The sequence below is a fragment of the Pezoporus wallicus genome, unplaced genomic scaffold, assembly GCF_028554395.1.
Source record: "Pezoporus wallicus isolate ANWC-B61680 ecotype Strahan unplaced genomic scaffold, APGP_CSIRO_Pwel_v1 contig_8006, whole genome shotgun sequence".
NCBI classification, from domain to species: domain Eukaryota; kingdom Metazoa; phylum Chordata; class Aves; order Psittaciformes; family Psittacidae; genus Pezoporus; species Pezoporus wallicus.
In genome coordinates this window covers 790,477-805,806 of record NW_026635487.1, presented here as the reverse complement: position 1 = coordinate 805,806, position 15,330 = coordinate 790,477, and the positions used below count along the sequence as shown (strand labels likewise).

Below are 15,330 nucleotides of genomic sequence, written 5' to 3'. Positions count from 1 at the left end.
AACACCCACTCTGAAACTACACTGAGACCTGTGTGCAGATGCAGGCTCAAGCACTGCACTTTCCAGTCTGAAGACTCGGCTTCAGCTGAGTCACAAATTGCTTGTAGCTGCTAGGTAAGATCCTCAGTTACTTACCTGAGCTGATATAGTTGTAGTCTTCCTCCTAGGAAAATACTACTTTGTTTTTTAAATGAATGCAAGTGATCAGCATGGTTTCAATTTCCCACTGACCCCTGCACTGATTCCTTCTCTGTTCCACAAGAAGAGCCACCAGCTTGGATCTTCTTGTAGTTTGGAAAACAAAGGGCAAAACCAGGAAAAAGAAAAGGAGAACGCCTATTGTTAAAGGGACATGTACTAAACTGCATCACTGATAGCTTGGTAAAGGGGGAAGTGTAAGCCATCTTTCTTGCTTAACTGGGAATTACACAAAGCCTAAAGGACTGCCTCTTCTCCCCATTCAAACGTGCTCGGCAGGGCAGTTCAGACTCACTTATTATCCACTTGGGGGAGCTGATGCCCTGCAGTGCTCAGCTTTGGGTTTTGTTACCTGGAGCTTACAGCTGCTCCCCCAAATTGCCTTAATGTGCAGCGTTCTGCAGAGGATCCTCCTTCCCATCACTGCACTGGTGCTGCAATGGCTTCACTGTGCTTAGTATTTAAAGGATGACAAGAGGGGAAGAAGCCTTAGGTGAGCAAGTGCTATTCTGTAGTAAGTTTGAAACTGGACATCTTTTCCAGCATGCTGTGCTGCCCATTTCAGTTCTTATTTTGCTTCTACTCGTGCCATGCTAAGGCTTTAGAAAACCCAGCCATCTCTTCACATATACCAAAGTATTGAAGAAATGAGTAGCTTTCCTGTCCTATCCAACATCTAATTACACTAGAAAACAGCTTGGCAAGTAAATACTGCGTCTTTTCCCAAAGGAGTGCCATGGGAGAGGTCGTTTTTCTGCCTCCTCAAATCCTGTGGTATCTCTTGACTACAGTAACTGAAGAGATCTCAACACTGATCAGCTAAACCAGATGCTATTCTGAAACCAGTTCTTTTCTTCCCTACTTATAGCTGTTCCACATTGATTTTGGTCACTTTTTGGGGAACTTCAAGACTAAATTTGGTATTAACAGAGAACGAGTTCCTTTCATCTTAACCTACGACTTCGTGCATGTCATCCAGCAAGGCAAAACTAACAACAATGAGAAGTTTGAGAGGTAAGTGGTAGCAGTTAAACTTCAGCTTTTAAAGCCCTCAGTTTTCAGGAATTTAATTCCACCCATTCTGTGTACCCCATAGCTGTCTGTACACATGAAAGGACATAAATTATTTACCCATTAGAGAGGGTGGAAGGGCTTGGCAGCCATCAGTGCAGACAGCAGGGCTCATTCTAACACAGTCTTTGCTTTATGAAATGGGAGAGCTTGCAGTGTTCATCCCTTTCCCTCACCTTCCTTTCTGAACAGGTTCAGGGGTTATTGTGAAAAAGCCTACATGATTCTGAGGCGCCATGGGCTTCTCTTCCTGCACTTGTTTGCACTGATGAAAGCTGCTGGCCTGCCAGAACTCAGCTGCTCTAAAGACATTCAGTATCTAAAGGTAAGAGAAGCAGAGCCCCGGTTCAGTTAAAACTGAATACCTGATGCTGTAGCTCAGTGAGGAGCTCAGTGTGAAAGGAAACACTCTGAGAAGCAAATGAGCTCCAAAAATGGTGAGTAGACATCCACCATCCCTGTGCAGCACATCAGAAATGCCAGATACTGGCGCTGAGGACATAACCTCAGATCCTACAGCACAAAGGCAGCGGGTACCTTGTAGAACCAGCTTGCAGGGAAGGAGGCAGAGCTCTTTGGTTGGTTGTGTACCATTTTCTGCTCCCAGCTTGCCTCTTAAAATGATAACATCCTAGCTCTGGCCAGCTGAGACAGGAGCTCTGTACAATGTGCTAAGTGTAGGATGCATGTATTTATTTACCATGTTACTACAGTAACTATTAAAAACAATTAACAGCTACTCATGTCCTACACAGTGCTCCTTTCAATGGAGTAATTTCTTAGTGAGTAAGCGTTTTAGTAGTTAACTGTTCAGCTGCACTTCCAGCGAGGCCACGCTGATTTCTGCCTCTTCCCTTCAGGATTCCCTAGCTCTTGGGAAAACAGACGAGGAGGCACTGAAGCACTTCAGACTAAAGTTTAACGAAGCCCTACGGGAGAGCTGGAAAACCAAAGTGAACTGGCTGGCACACAACGTGTCCAAAAACAACAGACAGTAGAGCAGCAGCGTCAGCCTGCACCCCTGCTCCAAGAGAATGTAATCCCTGCACTGAGGCCAGCAACTGCAGGCAGGTTTCTTAAAGACTGATGGATGTTGAAGATCCCAGACCTGTGCTCCCCAACATCAGCCATTGCTGCATGACTGAAAACGTGTTGGACTTTCACCAGCCACATCATCGTGTCTGCTGTAGGTCTTTGGGGAGAAGGGAGAAACATGAGGCAATAAAATCACTGCATACAGTGAAAGGTAGGTAGAGGTACTGTACACTTCAGAACTCATTAAGCTTCAAATACATCTTCTAATGGAAGAGTTCAGGCACTTGTAACATCCTTCCACCGTGTTAATGTGTATATTTGTTTCCTAAAAAAAATTAGCCGAGCACTGAGAATCTACTATCCCTGTAGCTCTTATTCTATAGCCCCTCTTCTCAGAGGCATTAACTTTCAGTGTACACCAAGGTAGGTCAGCTTAACTCATCTCTGATGCTGACTGGGAGCAATCGATTTATTCTGAGTTGTGACAGCGTAAAAATGTCCACGTTGTTGTATTACCTTCTCTCTGCTACAGAGGCCAAAGTGTTCTGAAACTGAACTGGAACTCACCTATTGCTGTCAAAAAGCTGATGCCACCAGCATAGGCTTGTGCTGGCCCAGGGGTTAGGTATTTTTGTTTGCTTTCCTATCTTGAGCCTCAGTTCCAGGGTTTCTGCACCGATTCTGGTTAAGATTGAATTATCAAATTGGAATGTAGTATTGGTTGCCGCACGCACCTCCTGTTGGGGTATGCTAGAGCCAGTTTGCCATCTGCTTTCCCAGTAATACAGGCATGCAGGCACCGACCTACACCTCTAGGATCCCTGGGATGTAATGCTGTCATTCCAGTGTCAGCTGGACCAGATGCTACCACTCTCTTCCCAAGTTACTTGGCCAGTCTGCCCTCGTGTGTCAGGACAGAGGGTGCCAGATGAGTGGGTTTAACACTGAACACTTACAGAAAGTTCCATTGCAACAAATGTTCTCATCTTCTCGCAAATGTATTCCCTACTCTTTCCACACTCTTCCTCCTTTCAACCACAGTTCACAACTCCTTTTATTAGACTGGCTCTGGGCTCATCCAGAGACCATCCTGTGCTGGTACCTAAATCAGGACAGGCCACCTCCTGTTCTCACCACTGCCTCTGCCTCCTTCCCAAGCAGTCTGTCCCATTTCCCACAAGGTGCTGTAATCAATCATGCATTTCTACTCGTGTGTCATGTTTGTCTCCAGCTACTGTCCTCACCTGAGCAGTTCTGAGCGCTGGTGTTACACAGGGACAGATGAAAGGAGCCACTGCTGCCTCACATGGGTACAGCAAGGGGCATCAAGCAGGCTGCAGCCTACAGGTCATGGTGGAAGACAGGTGGAGTAGCTGGTTAGTACCTGCTTCCTTCAGCAGCACCTGGGGGGGCTTCCTTCCTTCCTTCCCTTCCCCAATTTCCCCAACATCAGGTTCCAACGGAGGTGCTCCATTGCTCTCTTTTAAGGAACAGTCTCATTTTCAGGGAAAGCTGAAGCCTCTGTTTTATTTGTACTCCCTTAACCAGGCTGAGCAATTGCCTATTACTCACACAACTGTTTAACTCTTATATAGGGAAAAAAAACCACCAGGCACCTCAGAGCCTGTTTCTCAAGTGCCAAGAGGTGCACGTACTGTCTAATGATGGACTGACTACTCCCTCCTGTAAATCTAGCTTCATGTCTGGCTTAAAGTCCCATAATACCAGCAGGTTTAGGACAGAGACTGAACAGGTCTGTTCCCTGCTCTAGAAGAAATCTGATTTGATGGTGTTTCTGCATCCAGCACACAGCTGTATCTCATTCCTGACTTTCAGCTCTTTATAATACTTCAAATTAGGTACCCCTGTACTGTAAAATACAAGGTCAAGTACCTGAGCTGTGCAGCTGATGAAGAGCAAGTGAACACTGCCTTAAAGTAACTTCTACCTTAAGTGGAAACAAATAGTAGTAATGCTAGATTTGGTCAGTGAATGGAATATGAAACACCTTTAACAAACCCTGCCCTCATTACCTTTATGTACAGGTACCAGCAGATTCCCACAGTGCTATTTAAATCCTGATTTCAATTGCTTACAGTTTCTTTCCATAACAAACTAATGCTACACAGTCCATTCTGTACTGGTTTGTATATAGTAGTATAAACCAGGCTGCACCTCAAAGCACCCCTTACACACAGCTCATTTTAACTCTCTAACCCTTGGAGCTCCTGTTTTTCTACACCTTTCAAATGATGCCATTTGTCACAGGGATGTGGCCAGGACATCACAAACCCTTCCAAGTGATCCAAGTTACTTACAGCCACATTCTGTAACAGTTCTTAGCATACTGTTTAACAGTAAGTACTGAGGTATGGCTGCAGTAAGTAATTGGGTTTGCTGCACTTGTGTTTCAGATCCCACTTTGTTAGCTAGAACTGAGGTAGCTTCACATCTCCCTGTGACTATACATTTGAGCCTAACACTAGGGAAACAGCAGTGGGTAAATGTGTACCAACTGTCTGGCAGGAAACACAGCATTTACATACAAGTACATTGTACGAAACTGAACTGGCAACAAATTATGAGAGGAAACTATCAGATCTACTATTTGTTTGTAGCTGTTTTCAAGTAGTATCATTTTCTTATATAATCTGTGCCAGATTATATAGGCTCAGAGGGTGCTAGGTGATAGAAATTGAATTAGGAGTAGGAAGATGCTTCTACCTCTTAAAGACAATCCATTATCAAATGCAGAAGTTTTCATCCATCCAACAGAGAGGCTGGTGCTGTTGTGCACACTGGGCTTTTTAAAAGCCAGATTTGTGGAGACCCAAACTTAACGGAATAGATAGAAAATTACAATTTGCCACAATTATGGAGTAAAGGCAGGTTTGTGGGACCCTCCTGAAATACTAAATAGGAAATGGAAAAAGGAAAAAACAAGCTCAAACACTCAGGCCCTAACAGGAGTTTGGATACTAGAAAATACTGCAGTGTTTAGAGCTGTTGCCATCCTGAGCAGCGAGAGAACAGCACAGCACCTGCCTGAATCACTGCTGCCTCAGCAGGGAGGTGACCTCCTCCTCGTGTTCCCCCGTGGGGGGGGGTGTGCCCAGACTCTCTGCTTGCAGACTTCTGTCACCACACAGCTTTGCTCCATCTTAGAGAATATTTAAGTAAGTACTGCCATTTCCTTCCTTACTAACCTGATTTACAGAGCAAGTAGCATGCACCAATACCAGGCCCCATGCAAGCTGGGATGCACTGAAACCACAACCACCTCATCCGTGGTTGGTAGATGCTTGTGGAAGGGAAGACACAATTGCATGAATGTAGCAACCTAAGAGAATTGCTTCTACAAATGAGTACAAGGCTCCTGCCTGTGGCAGTGCAGCGAGGCAGTCCCAGCCAGCAGGCTCCTTGGTTATGCTTGGTACAGCTGCTGTTTTGGTCCTGTTTCCAGCCACCTCAGGCCCTTGCATAGTTCTACAGCGGTACAAAGCAGCAGTGGCTCTTGGCATCCATCCTTCCAGTTTAGAAGTGCAATAAACCAACGTTCTAGCAGTGTAAATGGCAAAACCTGAGCAATTCCAAAGGTGTTTCTCAATCCAGCACAGTTTTACAGAGGGTACTCAGTCTAGAAAACGGACTTACCTGCAAGAAGTGACCACAGGGTGAGCTGTCAGGAGGCCCTTCCTCATCCTCCACTGGAGCAGCTGATGGCTACGCTGGGTCAGCAGAGAGCCTCTGACTCCAAAGGTACAAAGCAGCAGCTCCCCTGATAGTTGAATTGTACTGAGGATTAAAAACTTCACTCACTTTCCAAACTAGGACATTTCACTATAAATACGTAGCTTCTGGTTTTATAAACCTGCTCCCGAGGACCCCCTTTCCAGTTCTATTTATTTAGAGATGGTTCCGTGTTATTTTTGTTAACTCTGTAAGAAATGATTGTGCTCATTCTGTTGCCTTTGACAAAAAGAAGTATTTTTTTAAGCCAACCTGTGGTTCTGTCAAAGAGAAAGTTTACACGTTCAGCCTTCAGTTGCTTTAGGTACATGTTTTGTAAGTCAAGAAATAAAAGAGATGATTGATAAATTGTACACACATGGCCAAAGTCTTTCTATGCTTGAGAGCTCAACACGAAACTCTTCTACTGCCACCAGGGAAGCAAATTACCACACGCTTGATGTGACTTGATACAGCTTTGTGCCATTCAACGAGAAATAACTGCAAACAACCTTTAGAACCAGAAATTTATTGTAGCTTATAGACTTTCCAAACTGACCTGTTACCAATATACACATCTGAAAAGTTATACCCACAGTGGCTACAAACTGCATCAGGACGTTTACAACCTTTCAGCATTACCATTAAGTCGTGATCAGTTTTGGTCTAAAATACAGCAGCTACAGCAACAGTATATGGAAGGATAAGTCTTCTACACATTAACACAGGACAACTGTCAGACATAAGTTAAAAGTTTCCCAGGTTACTTCAAACTAGCAGTTATTTACCACGGAAGGAGTCAAAACCATTTCCCCGTTTTAGAAATCTAAAATTTTACATTAAAAAAACCCAAACAAAACAAAACCAACCCCTAAACCCAGTAAGCTCCTGGTGTGGGTTCATCCTCCCTGCTTCCAGGTCCACCTACTATGGGAAAAGGCACTCCGCAGTCAAGCGTTACCCCAGCTAAAACCCGCCGGTAGATCCCATCGCACAGCGCTAGGTGAGAGTAGGTCTGCTCTGAACATCCAAACTGTGGATCTGGATCCGTTATTACAACCCTCTGTACCCCACCCCTTGGCTTCTTGTTGCTCCTCCAGCACAATGAAAGGCCCTGCCTGGCCTGCTGAGACACACACGGGCTGTGCACCATGGACAAAGGCAGACTACAGACAAGAGCAAGAACTGGAATGTTGCTTACCGTGCTGAGGAGCGAGTGGAGTCCTAGTCCCCTGTCACAAGCAAAACAAGTTACTCTTTTTAATCCACCTCCAAATGTAAAACTCACATAAGCAGATATTTGTTATTCAAGGCTCTGCGTAAGACCTAATAAAGTTAAAGAAACAAGCCCTGCCTTGCAAAAGCCACCAGCACTCTCCACCATGGGGCCACAACCTCCTTTTCGTACCTTTCAGCTATTCAGAAAAGTCCTTTGCAATTCCAAGTTCGAACTTTGATCGGAAATAACCAAAATCATCTGCACTTGGAACAGTATTAACACGATTCCCAAGGTTTTCTGGTTGGATAATTTATGCTATAGTTTTTCACCAGCAGGAAAACACAATTACTAAGTGTAAACAAAGGCTTAACACACCAACAGTCCCAGTTACTGTACAAGGGCCTACAGGGAATGAGCAGGAGTGTGTTTCATCAACTGGTATCAGCTGTGTTTCATCAACTGGTATCAGCTGTGTTTCATCAACTGGTATCAGCTATGCCCCAAAGCAGGCAGCTGAGCAGGCAGCCAGCCAGCACGCCGAGCTGTGCAGACACAGCCACGGTGCACAGGTCTCACGCTTCCCACCTTCAGGTGCCAACATATCCACAACTAAACAACTAACCTCCCTGCCCACAGTACAAGCAGACCATCTCGGTACTGCAGGCAGCCTCACTGTAACCACAGCAACCACACGCTGCTTTGCCCACCATCCAAGTAGTGTTTTTACCCCAATAACTTAAACACCCTCGTGCCAAGAGTTAACTGGAGAAGAAAAGAAAAGAAAAACCAAAGTGTATTGCACAGGGCAGCTGAACCTCTGCAGAGGATGCTGAAGCCTTTACAGTTCCTCACCAGCTTCTGTTCCCTCTGCAAAAATAAAGGAGATTAAAGAAAAGGAAAGAAGAACTAAAGAAAGACCAGAGCGGGGCATGAGCGAACATGGCAGTCAAGGCCAATGACACTGTGTTACTGAAACATCTACACTAGGTCACAGTGCCCGTGCTCCTGCTGCAGTAGTACAAGACTTGTAATATTTCATGCTGCATGATTGCTTTACTTGAGCATGTTTGAAACCCCAAATCCCTGTTTTCACTACCACAAATGACATAATTACATAATTCCAAGATATTTACAAAATATTAAAAAGTCTGTTAATCTTCTACATATTATCCTCATTCTGCCACTTTACACATGCACTAATTTGGGGGAAAGAAAACAAATCAACAGGCTGAACGGAGCAGCTTTACCCTTTGTCGACAAGCAATCTTTGCATCGTTTAGAAAGAGAAAATAAGGAAACAAAGCCAAGTTCCTTTCACTGAGCAAAAAAAAGACAGTTCAGAAATTCATGTGCAATGGCTACAGACCTGTCGAGTCAGCCAGCTGAGATGACATGAAGAGAAAAGTGCAAGGTGGTTCCTCACATAGCGGAAAAACAAATCCAGTCACTGAGGCATGGCTGAAGGAGGAGAGGGGCTAACTACAGCTCTAGGAACAGCATCAGGAACTAGCTGACAGAACACAAACACGGGGATGTGTGGGGCTCGAATCTACTGGCCAGAATGAATTCTGTTTTGTTTAAACACCATGAATCCTTGGTAACAATGGAGTGTGTTACAGTGGAGTCTTCTAGAGCAGAAACATAAAGACAAAGGGAACAGCTAGAATCAGTAACTGAGGGTAGAGTCATCCCATTCCAGCTGTTGCTGTCTATTAACATTCTGTTGGTCCTCCTCCTGCTCTCCCTCTTCCTCCTCGCTGCTTTCAGACTCTGCACTAGTGATGTCATCTTCTTCTCCATCTTCACTTTCTTCTTCCTCTTCCTCCTCCTCCTCTTCACTGCTGTGTTGATCCTCATAAGTCTGTTAAGACAGAAATTACTTGTTGATTTCATGGCTAAAATTCTTTTTATTCTTCTGAACTCAGGCACAAGGCACCATATTAGAAAAGAGCTGCTACAGATTCATTACTGGGTTTAGAGTTCAGCAGCAATTAGAGGCAATCAGGAAAGAAAAAGGAAGTAGAGCTCTTTACAACAGCTTTGTAACACTGTCACACTGAACAAACTAATTCTGAAGTGCAAGCCAGTCGTTCAAATGCTAATGGAAAAGATCTTCCAGTAGGGTCACACACTGAGCAGAGGCTGCACATCTTGTTCCTGATCTTCTCAATTCAGATACCAACCACAACAAAACATCATAAACACGGATGTTTCAACAATAAAGCCTTGCAGCTGAAGAAAAGCAGAGTGTGGTTAATGCAGCACAATGAACACCAGAGTTGGACACTGGCCTGTAAACCCAATTAGGCATCCTAAAGCTGTAACCCCTGCAAGATCCCAAACACTGCTCCTGGCATTTATCACTTCATTAAAAACTCACAGCTCGTGTCTCTACTCTGGGTTCAGCGCTTGGTTTCGCTCCACTGTGTCCATCACTCCCAATACAGCTGCAAAAGACCATTTTTTTGTTAGGGGCTGAGGCACCAGTGTTACCTCCATGGGGTTCACAGTGATGGTCAAAGCAGAGTCATCCCAGTCCATCTCGTTCTCCTTTCCAGTGTCCTGGTCACGCATCGTTCTCTGATGTGCAGCTCGGATTCGGAACACTCCCAGAATAATCATGAAAACCAGGAAGCTGACACAAACTACAATCACAACAGTGGCTGTGCTTGGAACGACTGCAACAAGAAAATAAAAGGAGTTTCTTAGCTGATGTTGATAAGTAACTCTTACACAATGCTAGTAACTAGTCCTCTGCTCCTGCAAGAGGGAAATGGCATTATACAGACAGATGTAGCTGCACAGAGGCAGTTTGGCTGAGGCCTCTTAAAAAGGCAGCTGGAGCCTTAAGAACTAAAACCTAGTTCCTTAAGTATAATTACATCAATCTGAAGGACTGACAACACATGGAAAGCAGATGCCACCACACACACACACACAGACTCTCCTCTCTAAACTGCCTGGTTTTCTTCCTCATATCCCATACCCACGCCAAATTAACATAATTAAGCCAGAAAGGACAGATACCATCAAGGGAATAGCACTGCATGTCTTTGCTCATGCTATGCAGAACAAATACTGCTGCAGGTCTTACAGTGCCCTCGAGACTGGTACACCTCCCATCTGCCAAGGAAGAGACTGTATTTCACAGACCTCTACTAATCCCTTCCCTACCTGGGCAAGGGCAGAACAGGACTGAGTAGCTGCTTAAGACTATTAGTGCAGCACAGTGGGTTAAACACCTCTCTGCAGCCAGAAGCCTCTGTACCATTTTAACACCAGAAAACCACAGCTGAACTGCAGAGACTGAGAATTCTTACCTGAAAATGGGTGAGGATTAGCCAGGTTGTGACCAGAGAGATCAACAAACGTGTGGTGCACCGGGTGCACGAACTGCGGCTGTGCAGCTATGTGATTGGCGTGCTCAACCGGGTTAGCGGTGTGGATGACGTTCACCTAGGAACAGGAAGAAAACATCAAGCTCCAGAAATGCAGCAGTTACTTCTGAAGAGAGAACAAATATATAGAATATATTTAATATAAATAAATATCTGTTTCCCAGAGCAGGCATCCAATTCTCCTTCAACACAACAACGCCTTGTCTCAGGGGACAACCATCCCTAGCAGTAGCTCCTCATGTTACAATTCCTTGTCACAAACCCCTCCAGTTTCACAGCTCTCAAATCTGTTTTATGCACAGACACCAGTACTTCAGCACAAAACACATAAAGCCATTTTATAATCAAATTTGATAGCCAGCCATTTTTATCCTGAACTACAAGCATCTAGAAAGATCTGTAATATGCTGATTTCTTCACTCCCATCTTATTTGCTGTGTATCTTCCACTAACAGCAAAGAAAATACCCTTACTAGAGTCAAAGGGCTGAGAAGAATAAAACCATTCTTTCCAGTTTAACCCACACTGGCTTTTAGGAACAACTGCAAGCTCATCCTATGCACCACACATTTCACATTTCCTTTCCAAACAAGCAGAGCTAAATATACCCTCCTGCAGTGGAACACTGTGATACCGGGTACCTGACCAGCTGCACAACAGGAAGAGAGCATTTACTACAGGACAAGGAAAGCATTTGCAGCTCAACAGTTTGCTAAGATCCCAACTTGAGCTCGCAGAATTTCCTCAGGAAACAAACCCACGTTACTGAACACAAAGATTTCCATTCTGCAGCACAGGAGGCTCCCCAGCACACCACAACCACCCAACTAGCAGTAAATACTATTAGCTTCACTGCCATCCCTCCGGTCAGCCTTAAGGTGTAGAAATTCAAGGTCAGAGCTGAAAGATGCAGAGATCTGTGACAGTTCCTCTCCATATAAGTAACTTTATGCTCCAGCATCTGAAATTTTGGTGCCCTTTACGTTATCTTCTGCTGGACTTCAATACAGTTCATATATGCATATTAAGTAACAATTAGCCTGTACTTTACTGCACAGGAAATGCAATATTAGCCTGTGTCCTTACATAAACCCTTACTATCAGTAATTTAAGCATCCCACAGGCTAAACAGTGAAGGGCCTAGCGATTCCATTTGCAGAATCCCAGAAGTTACACATGAAGGCCACACAAGTCTCTGATAGCACCACCCTTACTCTGTTTACTAGTTCTTTGCTAAATTAATACCCTGTGTTTCCTTTTCACCTTCACACTTCCATTAGCCATACCAGCCAAACCCCTGTTTAGGCAGCCTTATTTAAGGCTGAAATGTAGGATTAAGAACATGGTTATATTTAAGATGCAGCCTGAAATGCAATCATTGGTTAATATTTATTTACAGGGCAATAATCCAAGTCAATGACTGATCAATTATCCACCAGTTGAGGCAACAACTTCCCTCGTAGCCATCCACACTCTACAACTTCTCGGTGATCACTTAGCTTACGTACCTCCACTTTAAACTCGTTGCTGACGTAGCGACCATTAAGCTCAGAACACACTAACTTGAACTTTCTGTCGAAGAGGGAAGCAGTGTGCCAGTTTCTGTAGTGTATCAAGTGCAAAACTTCTTCATAACTAGCCATAGTATCAACCCCTGTGGAGAGAGATGAACAAGTACAAGTTACTTTGCAAAGGACGAGCACAACATCATACACTCCACAAACATTACTCCCTTTCTTTAAGTAAGTTTTCTTGGCTGGCATGTATGTCAGCTCCACTGGAATCCTATGGATTGATTCTGGGATAAAATCCTAGACCTACTTAGACTTCGAAGGGATTTTGGGAGCTTTTCTTTTGAGTACATCAGCATATTCTGAATATAAAATAGAAAGGAATAATGCATGCTCCTAAGCGCTGGACTACTTGTGCAAGGAAAAGGCGTTTTCTGGGGCCAAATGCACTTCATTTCTACAGTCCAGAGATAACCTGCAGTTTGGGACATGAGAGAAGAACACAATGGAGGGTCTAGAATGACGTATTTTCTAGACTCTAGCTTTCCACAAAATAGTTAGAACACATCTGAGCTTGAAACTGGTCAAAACCAAAGTATAAAAGAGTAAGGTGTTATAAATCATCTCTAGCACATTGTTCCCATTATCACTGTCTTCAGACTCTTCAGAGAAACAGACCAGAAGCAGTAACCCTTACCTGTGATTATCATGCCCAGGTTGGAACTACTCATCTCGATGCCCTTCTGCTGTAACCGTGTCATATCAATCTCCAGGCTTTCCTGTTCCTGATTCAGCTCTTCTCCTAGCACTGTCACCTCACACGTATCCAGGTTATGCATGATCTCTTCAGATACCAACGACTCTTGTACTGAAAAGCAGAGAAAAGGACAGAGGTAAGAGAAACAAAAGGTGAAGTAGAGAAGAGCCCAGGGGCTATCAAAACTCAATCCTCCTTCCAGAACAAATATTAAGATCTGAGCCTCAAGTGAGGAGAGCACGTATTCATTAAACAGTGATTTAAAAAATGATACCAAATACAAAGATACATATACAAATACAGGATATTTACATGAAGATAGTGGCCTGGGCTTACTACTATTTCCAGAAAGACTTTTGTCAGCCCAGAGCAGAGCACCTAAACCTTCTCACAAGAGACCTACAGCTTCTTTTCCCCTACTAGACTCTGTATGAAAAGAGAAACCCATGCCTCTTTGCAAGTGGAAGATCCCCCAACATGATCACTGAATGGGGTGAGAGCAGGCAACAGCCCTAAGCAGAAAAGGATGTTACCTGTAGGATCTTCATCTCCATCTCCCTCTGGCTCCACCTCCCGTGTAATGGTGCTTATTATGCGAAGCTCAGGAAAGAGGGCAACACCTTCAGAGCTCTCAAACTCTGAAGCAGAGCGGGCAAAATGGTTGATGCCACTAAGGCTGATTTTCGGTTCCTCTGGTTGCAAGACCATTACATATCCCTCCACAGAAGGAATGGAGACACAGGCATCTTCATTGAAACATCTATGAGACAGAGCAGCAGTTTCGCACAGTTAAGGAGGCTATTTCAGAGGGAGGCACAATTATGCAGGGTAATTGCTTTATGAATTTTTGAAGAGCTCTGTCTCACACCCAAGAGTCTGAGATAAATTCATCAACTGTGTTGGAAAGCAGGAATTCCCCACCAAGGGAGCAATCTTTCAATTACCTTTTACTTACAGTTAATGTTTGGCCCATTTTCTAATGCTGTGACTAAGAGCCACAGATAATACCTTTGATGAAGACTCTGATACTGGAGGCATACTCACAGCATATCATTGCTTAAGTTTCTCCTTCTCTTACACACTCCTTACTACATTCTCAGGAAGAAAACAAGGGTGCTGGTGCAGAAAACATTTATTGTATCCAAATGTGTGATAGTTACACACAAGACTCCCTTACTTATCTCAATGGAGATACACCACCATCGTTCAGGCTTCAGTTATCACTGTACAGTGACACGTTATTTCAGCACTAGGACATACCTGACAACACTGGTGATTTTAAGCCTCCGAATCCCAGGTGTTGGGAACTGGCGGGAATTCAGGTAGGAAATGTGCTGCATGGCCTTGTCAACTCTGTCAATGTCTTCCCCTTCCACAGTCAGCGTTGACTGACTCGGATTCATGTGGATCTGAAGTAACAGAGAAAGCATCAAAGAGAATGCCCCAACAGCAGCACAATCTAACAATTAAAAGTGGAAAGTTCAGCACTGCTTAGCCTGGCAAACACTAGGATAATTACACCTATATTCAAAGCAGTAAGGCCATTACTTACTGGCCCTGCACTACAGTTTAACCTCCCTATTCACTTCCTTATTTCAGTGGAATATATTTAGTGCTTCATTCTTTAATATCTAGACACTTAGCAGAGTTCTGACGTGGAGATTATAGTAATATGTAGAGAGACAGCTAATATAAAGGAGAAATTCAGCTCTGTTCACACATCCTTGCTACCAAAAAAGGCATGCAAGGTAAGTCTCATTCTTAACAAGCAGCTTAGTAGAATATCTTTTATTAGTCAAACTGGTATAGCTGCTGAAACAGAGAGGCTTACAAATATGGATTTTCTCTTCAAGATTTGAAGAGAACACAGTAACTTCCGTCTTTAAACTCCACTAAGACCATGTGTATACAAGAAAGATTTCCTAGTTTTCATGTGATTTTACTGCAGAATGTCACAACGGATTAGCTTGTTTTCTTTGGGACACCCCTACCAGCTCTGCCAGCAAAACTCCTAACTATTACCAGCAAAGCAACACACACACTCCCTTATTCACATGCAATTTTACCTTCACGCCTTTGCCAACACCATCAGCCATCTGCAAATCCAGTCCCTCCTTGCACGTGTACAGGCAATCGATCACCTTCTTGTTCTCCAGTTTACCAGAACGGATCATCAGACCTGCCAGGTTGCCTCGGAAAAACTGAGCCATGCGGAGTTCACCACCTTCAGAGAGGGAGGAAGGAAGGAAAAATCCTTACATGGTTCGATTCTTTCAGTTTCTTCTTTTGCAATACAACAAAAATGCCTTCTGGTACCACAGAAGCATTATACACATGCAGGTTAGTTTTTATCCACACTGGGTGTTAACCTTGTGATTATGTTCAAGCATAAAGAAAGAATTCAACAGTTCC

General features: G+C 44.0%; 2 protein-coding genes and 1 long non-coding RNA gene across 11 annotated transcripts in view; 2 read left to right on the top strand and 1 right to left on the bottom strand.

Annotated features, from left to right (window-relative positions):
• The window catches only part of PIK3CD (phosphatidylinositol-4,5-bisphosphate 3-kinase catalytic subunit delta), a 40,096-nt gene extending 37,502 nt beyond the window's left edge, over positions 1–2,594 (top strand). For 5 of the 6 annotated variants that reach the window (XM_057431931.1, XM_057431957.1, XM_057431923.1 and 2 more), the window contains 3 exons: positions 1,067–1,212; positions 1,462–1,594; positions 2,130–2,594. In XM_057431931.1, coding sequence (XP_057287914.1) covers positions 1,067–1,212; positions 1,462–1,594; positions 2,130–2,267 — 417 coding nt within the window. In that variant the 3' untranslated portion in view covers positions 2,268–2,594. Of the gene's footprint in view, positions 1–1,066; positions 1,213–1,461; positions 1,595–2,129 lie in introns of those variants that run through there. The other variant, XM_057431967.1, reaches the window with a different exon arrangement.
• Positions 2,595–7,517: 4,923 nt separating this feature from the next.
• On the top strand, positions 7,518–8,152 carry LOC130611296 (uncharacterized). The gene is made up of 2 exons (XR_008975222.1): positions 7,518–7,673; positions 7,722–8,152. It is a non-coding gene; the product is annotated as an uncharacterized LOC130611296 (long non-coding RNA).
• A 131-nt stretch (positions 8,153–8,283) lies between these two features.
• CLSTN1 (calsyntenin 1) overlaps positions 8,284–15,330 on the bottom strand; it is a 36,271-nt gene continuing 29,224 nt past the window's right edge. For all 4 annotated transcript variants that reach the window (XM_057431882.1, XM_057431899.1, XM_057431905.1 and 1 more), the window contains 8 exons: positions 14,985–15,142; positions 14,179–14,327; positions 13,452–13,678; positions 12,859–13,029; positions 12,159–12,304; positions 10,573–10,708; positions 9,746–9,930; positions 8,284–9,113 (listed from right to left, as the gene is read on the bottom strand). In XM_057431882.1, the coding sequence (XP_057287865.1) occupies positions 8,919–9,113; positions 9,746–9,930; positions 10,573–10,708; positions 12,159–12,304; positions 12,859–13,029; positions 13,452–13,678; positions 14,179–14,327; positions 14,985–15,142 (1,367 nt within the window). In that variant the 3' untranslated portion in view covers positions 8,284–8,918. The remainder of the gene's footprint in view (positions 9,114–9,745; positions 9,931–10,572; positions 10,709–12,158; positions 12,305–12,858; positions 13,030–13,451; positions 13,679–14,178; positions 14,328–14,984; positions 15,143–15,330) is intronic.